Genomic DNA, 8,120 nt, shown 5'->3' with positions numbered 1-8,120 from the left:
ATAACAATGTATTTACTGCATATGAAAAAACATCATCTTGTCAAAAAAATAATCTAATACAGTAGACAAATTACTTCATATTAAAGAATTGAAATTGTATATCATACTCGTGGTTACAGATTTCGAAAATCAGAACTATTCGGTAAAGGTAACGATTTGCGATTTATCGAACGATTTTTAAAAAATCGATGATTTATCGAAAATAGGTCAAATCAGATAAATATTTTTAACTGATTTTTGAGCGATTTATCGACGATCTTTTTAAAAATATGCCGATTTATATAACCATGATCATACTTAATTTAGTGATATATATTCAATTTTTATGATAATAACTATGCGAAATTTTAATGCCAGAAATAAGCAAGAAATTATTGATTTTATAGTTTTAATAAAAATCGAATAATAAAAAATTTGCTGGCTGTGGGGTTCGAACCCACGCGCACTTATGTGCAGAAGATCTTAAGTCTTCCCCCTTAACCACTCGGGCAAACCAGCTGGTTAGAGTTTGAAAGTAGTCATTAACTTATATAATGACAACATAACACTGGTAAATTTATAGTTGATATGATTAGATTTATTGCTGTTACATTTGCACCAAGAACATCTAACAAATCTGTTCTGCAGACATTTTGGCAGAAAATTAAGATTCTTCTAAGCCAACCTAACGAAACATTGAAACAAGAAAGACAGAAGACTTGGCAAAAAAAAAAGACAGAAAACAAGGAAGACCGTACTACTTTGGCAAAAATCAATATAATGTTTATGGAGTAGAATTCAATAACAAAATTATGAAACTACGGATCATGCCTTGTTGAAATAAACGATAGTTCTTGCGAGAACTAAAATTTGGAAGATACATTTAAAAATTTGATAGACCTTTGTAGTGACTAAGATAAGTCTTCAAATAGCCAAAGGATATGCAAACCAACTTATTAACACGACCAAACAAGAAAGAACAAAGATGATGAGAATTGTATTTCTGTGGCTAGATTTCGCGGCTGCTCTTGACCTCGTCTCTTGCATTGTTTTTTCTTCTTCATCACTGGAATTCGTAACGTTTCCTGGTTTGGAAGAGTTAAGAAACTTTGTTAGTTTCTCTGATACCGAAAGCTGACTTTCATCAAGAAATTCTTCATCTCCGTCGTAGTCATCGTCATTTTCAAAAATAATATGGATGCCACTTTTCTTCACGGTAACTCCCTTAAGATGAGGCACTTCATTCACAAATACCTCTACTACATCACCGTCTTCTAAAAGAGAAACTAATGGATGTTCATGTGAATACCGGCACAAATAAACTTGATCTTCGTGTGTTTTTGGAACACCAGGCAAGTTCAATGCCGATGTAAATACAGGCATGTTTAACCTAATGATTTTTGCAAAAATACCATACAACACAGGTAATTGATCCCTTATATCATTCTGTATGTGTTGATCAACAGACACAATTATTCCAATAATAATACCCCTGATCACAAAGTTTTTTTGCTCTGAGAATCTAACCACTTTTTGTGTTAGCCAATGTGGGAGATCGCTGCCTGGCACACTTAGATTCCTCATCTTCCTCAAATCAGCCTGCATTACAAAAGTTAAATATAAATCAAACATTGTTCTGAAACTGATATACGACTGGCATATACATGAAAGTGCCAAGTCCAACCAGCACTAGTCTATCATTGGGCGTGAGTGCGAGACTACTGACCTTGTTAAGCTTTTCCTTCAACACCGGAGAGCATGATTGGCAACCGCACATGTGCAACCTTGTCAACGACGTTAGTGATTCAAATCCTGGGATTTCGATTAACTTCTCACAGTTCGAAAGGTGCAGATCTGTTAGCTGCTTTAGATTTGATAAGTTGGATATGGTTTCCAGCGCTATACAATTTGCAGCATTTAAGTCGGTCAAACTTGAGGGAAGTGGTGGAAGAGCTTTGAGCGCTTTGCAGTGAGCAAGATCAAGCTTTTCGAGAAAGTGAAGTTCTCTTAAACTCGATGGAAGATGACAAAAGTCATTGTGCCCTAACTTTAGATCTTTCAGTAGTGACAACCTTTCAAAATCGTTAGGTATATCACTTGTAATTTTCCACGCACAAGCATCAAACTCTGTGAGAAGGAAAAGATTAGAGAAAGTAGATGGAAGTGCGACAAGCGTAGGCTCTTGGGCATTTAAAGATTCTTCTGCCCATTGCTCCTTGCCCATTTCCAGTACCATTAGACTAGAGAGCATCCCAAAGCTTTCAGGCAAGCCTCTTAGCGCAGTTTTTTTCATGCGCAAGTGACACAAGGACTTCAAATTTCCAAATGAAGAGGGAAGTGAACAGAGATGCTTGCAGTTGTTTAACCTTAGCATGAAGAGATTTTCTAATAGCCCAAAACTCTCTGGCAACGTTTCTATAGCAGCATTCTCGATGATCAGTGTCTGAAGACTCAGTAATTTACCGAATGTTTCTGGTAGGGATTTAAGAGAGTTACATCTCCTCATCTCAAGTTTCTGGAGTGATTTCAAGGAACCAATCTGATCCGGAAGATTCACTATTGATGTCCCATCTAACTGAAGCTCAATAATACAAGCTAACTGTCCGATAGAGACTGGGAGTGTGTTAAGACTACGACATTCGCTAACAGATAAGACCTTCAGATAAATCAATGAACCAATGCAATCTGGCATCTCTGTAATTGAGCAACCATCAAGCCAGAAGTTGCATAAGGATTTGAGGTCTCCAACAGAATCCGGAATAGCAGTAAGTGATCTACAGCGCATCAAGCTTAACTCCTCAAGATTTCCCAAAGTTTTGACAGAATCGGGTAAATATTCTAGTGAGGAATCAGTTAGCAAAAGTTTCTTTAAAGAAACCAGCTTTCCAATGCAAAAGGGCAATTTTTTTAATGACAGACATTTTTCCAGGCAAAGAATTTCAAGTTTTGTAAGCCGGAATATGGAATCTGGTAAATTTTCTATGGCTGTACCATCAAGGAGCAGGTCAACCAAAGAATTCATGTTTCCCATTTCTTTTGGTAGTTCTTTTAGTTTTGAACACTCAGAAAGGACAAGAGTCTTCAAACACTTGAGCCCAGACACATCACTTGGAAATTCAATAAGACTGGTACATCTTCTCATATTTAGATAAAGTAATTTCTTCAAGTCCCCAACTGATTCATGAATCCTAGTCAGTTCAATACAACCCTCAAGAATCAGTTTTTCCAGGTTAGGATGGCCTGATAGATCCGGAATAGCAGTTAACTTACAACAACTGTGGAGATTCAAAACCATCAAGTTCCCTTTCACCTGGTGAAGAAAGCATCCAGCACGGTTAGATTGTTGGGATAAAATAACTTTTTTTTTTGAAATAGAAATATGTAGGCAGAACAAAATCTAAACACTCAGTTCTGAGCTTCACCCGAGGAGCAGCGACCAAATTAAAGGAAAAGTTAATTAAGTCATAGTAAATTAGGAAGTGTAGTCAGAGATGCCTCCATGCCCAACATTCTGTAAAGCAAAACTTGTAATATCCAGAAACTCTTTCGACACCACACAGGAGAGGAAGAAAGTATGATAAAGGCAAAACATCATAGGACTCCAGAGTTATGGGATACACCATAATTTAGAAGTGTCTGATGAAGTCCTAATTTCAGTTAGTTCGATAAACTGAAGCAGATGCATTATAACATACTCAAGTTATTATCCTGTGTTTGAGTACCAGCGTGGTCACATTTTAACCTTACTTCAATAAAAATCCGATTTTTATCATATAAAGCAGACTAATTAAATTCCAAAAAACCAAGACCCACAGCAGTTTTTACTTTATATTATAAGATCAAAAGAGCTTATATCATGGATGAGTTGATCATCAAATAAGTACTTTTACCTTTTTATTGTACCAATACCACCTCTGCTGACCCCAGAAGCTTTTGAGTTTGCTTTCAGCAAGATCAAGGACAGTGAGCTCTTGAGGATAGAAAGAAGGAAGATAATCAAGAGGGCATTTTCTCCATTGCAGCCACTTCAGTTCAGTAGGGAAATGCTTAAAATTTCCTTTTAGTGTCACATCACGGATGTAAAGCATCCGCAGATTAATCATCGGTTCAAATGATTTAGTAGAGACAACCATTTCTCCCTCATGTTCACAGTAGTCCTTGAACATCAACTTCAAATATGCTAGTGCAGAGACCACACCAGGACTATTTTGAAGGTTGTACCAAGCAATTGTTTGAGCACTCAATACCCCCCGTTTTTTTTGTTGTTTCTGGTTAAAATCGAGAGTGACACCTTGAATATTTTCTGTCCCCTAACATAAATCACTTACAGTAATTAGATGAATTTAGATAATACAGTTTTATTAACATACTGTAAAATTGATACTAATTAGTTCAAAAAGATTATTTTGAAATGCTAGCAGTCAATTAGTAGATCATAGTTCTTTCTAGCATGGATAAAGAAACACAAGAGAAAATAAAGATACTGATAGTACCATCTTTACGCCTTCACCAGTAATCCAGTATAGATTATATTGTATTAGATTTTAATAATTCTTGCTAATTATAATAATTTTCAACAGACTACCACTCTGGAAGATCAACTTCGGCAGGGCTTATATTCTACAGCTGACATAATTTGCATATAATAACAAAAATATTAATTATACAAAAAGATGATTTTCTACGGGCATACCTTTCGATTGAGCAAGACACCCTGTATATCATCGTAATCCCACAGTCTACTACGCATTCCAGGATTTACAAGGTTCTCATTTAGAACTATTTGCCTGCCCATGTCTTTAATTTGATCATGCATCCAAAAAGTTTTGTCCGCTTTAACCTTTATAAGAGATCTTGCTATAAGGACCTTAATTGCAGACTCTGCTCCCAAACCACAACCCCTCATTATATCAACTATATCATCTCTAGTTAAATTTATATTTTGAAGCAAGCATGCAATATCTAAGAAAATACACTGTTGTTGCTTGTCAAGGCCATCAAAACTTAGTTTTAAAACATCCATAAGATTGCGAGGACTTGTTTTCTTAAGGTCTTGCAAAGTGTCTTCCCATTCCTTGGGTTTTCGCATATCAAATAAAAAAGAACCAAATACTTCCAGTGCCAAAGGCAATCCTCCTGTCAGCAACACGAACTCGCGGGCCATGTCCAAAAATGATTTTGTGGGTTGATCTCTTCTTAATGCATGATAACTGAGGAGTTTGATTGAATCAGATGGATCCAGTTCCCTCACCTCATATACCTCATTCACAAGATGTGCAGGTAAAACTCCTCTATCTCTAGTAGTGATTATGAGAATACTTCCTTCATGAAACCACCCTTTCCTTGCAGCCAATGCATTTAGTTGCCTTAAATCATCAATATCATCGAGCACAATAAGAACTCTCTCATTTTGTAGTAAACGTTTAAGCCTTCTCTTACCAGAGCGTTCATCAGATACGTGTTTCTCCCCTTTAAAAACATGATGAATAAGCATGTCTTGAAGCGTAACTAAACCATTTTTTTTAGAAGTTTCTCTGACATCTGACATGAAAATGCGACATGCAAAGTGACCAAAAAGCTTATTATAGAGAGCCTTTGCAAGGGTTGTTTTGCCAACTCCACCCATTCCGAACAACCCCAAAACTTGGACATCTGTGCTCTTAAGATCTATCATTTTCCATAGTTCATCCAACCGAGCTTCTAGACCGACCGCACAGGGAGCCACCACCTCAGGACTGTTGCTTAACTCGGCCAAGATTCTGTTAACTAAAGTTTCAATGGCCTTCGAATTTTCACTGCAAGTAAACATGTATAGTGGGAAACATCATACATACTCTTAAGACCACACTAATTTGCAAACTTAAACAAATTAACCTCATATAAAGAAGCTTAAAGAGATTCCATATCAAAATTCTGTGCTGCATGTAAAGAGTGTTGTTGGTCAAATAAATGGGACTTGTGAAACATCATGTTCTACTTAAGTGGCACGATTGTTCTGTGACAATACCAAACAAAAAATTTATTTTATCTTCCCAGGAATGAAAAAGAACAATTAAATTAAAATAAATCCCAGCCAAAATCTTCTTCTAAGTAATTCATCGTGACGTATTTTTCATCACAGGTTCTGTACTCTTGAACTAAACTTTTATTGTCTAAATGTCATGTACCTGGGTTTCTTCCGATTATTTATGATTACATGGTTCTCTATTCCTATACTACTAAATATCATGTATCTTGGGTATCTTTCGATAATATACTATTACAAGATTTTCTATTCTGATACTAAACATTTCGTGTCTGAATGCCATGTATCTTGGATATCTTTCGGTTAGATACAATTACATGTTTTTTATTCTGACACTAAACTTTTATCGTCTAAATGTCACGTATCTTGGGTATCTTTCAATTTCGATTATATTATAAAAAATTTCAAATAAAAAACTCATTTTCCGGATATTGTATTACATATTTACATTACAATTCATTAGATGAAAAATAAACCCAGAGGAAAAAAGAATCATTCAGCCCCATTGTAGAGTCATGTTCGTGTTTATCAGAATGTCATGCTCTAATAATTCCAAACCAAACACCTCTTAAGTTCTTATTCAGTAAATAACCGTGAGGGTAATTCAAGTCTCCAAGATGTATAATTTCAGGATTCCATGGTGTCAATGTATAGTCAATAGTAGGACGTTTTCATGTATAGAAACACTGAACACAAGAACCTGGTGAAATGTGCAGATCCCTAAAAAAAGATCTTTTAACTTGTAAGCTCATTTTCCGGTCAACATTTGTACATGGTGAATATGTACGTGGTGAATTGTGTAAAAGTACTTGTATTGTTTTAATAATTTTTTAAGTTCCCGGAAGCTACTTACACCTACTTACACATGAAAAAGTAAAGTTAGTCAAGTGCAGGGAGTACCAACTTGTAATTAACCTAGCAAATTGAAGCAGATTTCTTAACAACACACCTAGTATTTTAATATCACTGACTTCCATATCTACACAAAGTCTTCCGCATATTTTAATTCAACTACCCAAAAGCCAATAGATGTGTTTTTGTAATCCAATATTTTTATAATATTTCCTAACTCATACCAGACAAACAGAAATTGAACTAAGATATCTAACTAATTAACTTATGCATGCATCAACAAAATCCAAATTCAATAGTAATAATTACTGTTAATAATTACCTAAACTGATCCTTCTCCAGAACCCAACCAGATTTATCACCGACTTCTTTCATCGCATTCTTCCATCTCCGAACAACTTCACTCGGATACCTATTCTCATGTTTTCGAAAGTGTTCCTGAAACGGTCCAGTTTGTCTTCGTACATCAGAAGGATCAACTCCATAAAAAACAGGAAGCACCAGGCGCCCACCCTCACAGATCCTTGCCAATTCTTCCAGGCACCACCTGGAAGAAGCATAATTTTCTGAAATCATAGCAATGGAAGCAGCAGAGTCTTCGATAGCCTCGAAAAGAATTGGATCTAGTGAGTCTCCCTGAGTTAATCCATCATTATCTAGAAAAACTCGTACATTTTTTGCTTGTAAAGCTGTGTAGAGGTGGTGTGTGATGTTTTTGCGTGTGTCTATACCTCTAAAGCTTAGGAACACGTCCCAACGGAGGCGTAGAGGTGGAGATGATAAGGAAGTGACGTCAGTTTCCGATGACATTATTATTGTTTGCAAGACTTTGTGTTCTTGAGTGAATATACTTTGCTTTATGATAGACAGTCTCTTGAATGTGGTCCACAGCTTATATGCGGGTAGGGACTTATATACAGTACATGCTCATGCATGTACTTAGATCATGCTTAATCAAATTTGCCAAAATTGTCCGACTCACCGATTTACATTACTGCATTAAATAAGAAATAATAAAATTTTGATTAGCAGTCGGTATGGTTCCCGTAAAGATATTAATATTTAAAATTAAATACTCTCATAAATAAATTAGCATTTACAATATAATTATATAAATATAAATAGAATTATAATTAAACTAATAATCTTAGTTTGAATAAAATAATATATAATATTCACTTGGATTGGCCTAAAAGAAATTATACTGTTGATCCAATATGAGATAAAGAATAAAAATAAACTAAATACAGTTAGTTGAATTTGT

At 35.5% G+C, this 8,120-nt stretch overlaps 1 protein-coding gene and 1 non-coding gene across 3 annotated transcripts; both read right to left on the bottom strand.

Annotated features, from left to right (window-relative positions):
* Positions 1-415: 415 nt before the first annotated feature.
* On the bottom strand, positions 416-498 carry TRNAL-UAA (transfer RNA leucine (anticodon UAA)). Its single transcript has one exon. It is a non-coding gene; the product is annotated as a tRNA-Leu (tRNA).
* A 259-nt stretch (positions 499-757) lies between these two features.
* LOC141672567 (uncharacterized) lies at positions 758-7,730 on the bottom strand. Of its 2 annotated transcripts, XM_074479198.1 has the most exons (6): positions 7,588-7,716; positions 7,179-7,452; positions 4,673-5,774; positions 3,870-4,289; positions 1,706-3,289; positions 758-1,578 (listed from the first exon to the last, which is right to left on the bottom strand). In XM_074479198.1, the coding sequence occupies exons 1-6, from the start codon at positions 7,664-7,666 to the stop codon at positions 904-906; spliced, it is 4,134 nt and encodes a 1,377-aa protein (XP_074335299.1). In that variant the 5' UTR covers positions 7,667-7,716; the 3' UTR covers positions 758-903. The 2 variants fall into 2 exon arrangements, with proteins under 2 accessions (XP_074335299.1, XP_074335290.1); XM_074479189.1 differs by having other exon boundaries at positions 7,179-7,730.
* Positions 7,731-8,120: the final 390 nt, after the last annotated feature.

This window comes from Apium graveolens, chromosome 1, assembly GCF_009905375.1.
Source record: "Apium graveolens cultivar Ventura chromosome 1, ASM990537v1, whole genome shotgun sequence".
NCBI lineage: Eukaryota > Viridiplantae > Streptophyta > Magnoliopsida > Apiales > Apiaceae > Apium > Apium graveolens.
This window is presented reverse-complemented; position numbering and strand designations above follow the sequence as displayed.

What these genes read in the sequence shown, in the direction of transcription:
- LOC141672567 (XM_074479189.1), bottom strand. Translation starts at nt 7,666, where the DNA reads ATGTCATCGGAAACTGACGTCACTTCCTTATCATCTCCACCTCTACGC. An exon ending in GTGTCTTGCTCAATCGAAAG is followed by an intron (nt 4,290 to 4,672) that starts GTATGCCCGTAG and finishes GATTTATGTTAG; the next exon opens with GGGACAGAAAATATTCAAGG. An exon ending in TGAAGGAAAAGCTTAACAAG is followed by an intron (nt 1,579 to 1,705) that starts GTCAGTAGTCTC and finishes TTTGTAATGCAG; the next exon opens with GCTGATTTGAGGAAGATGAG.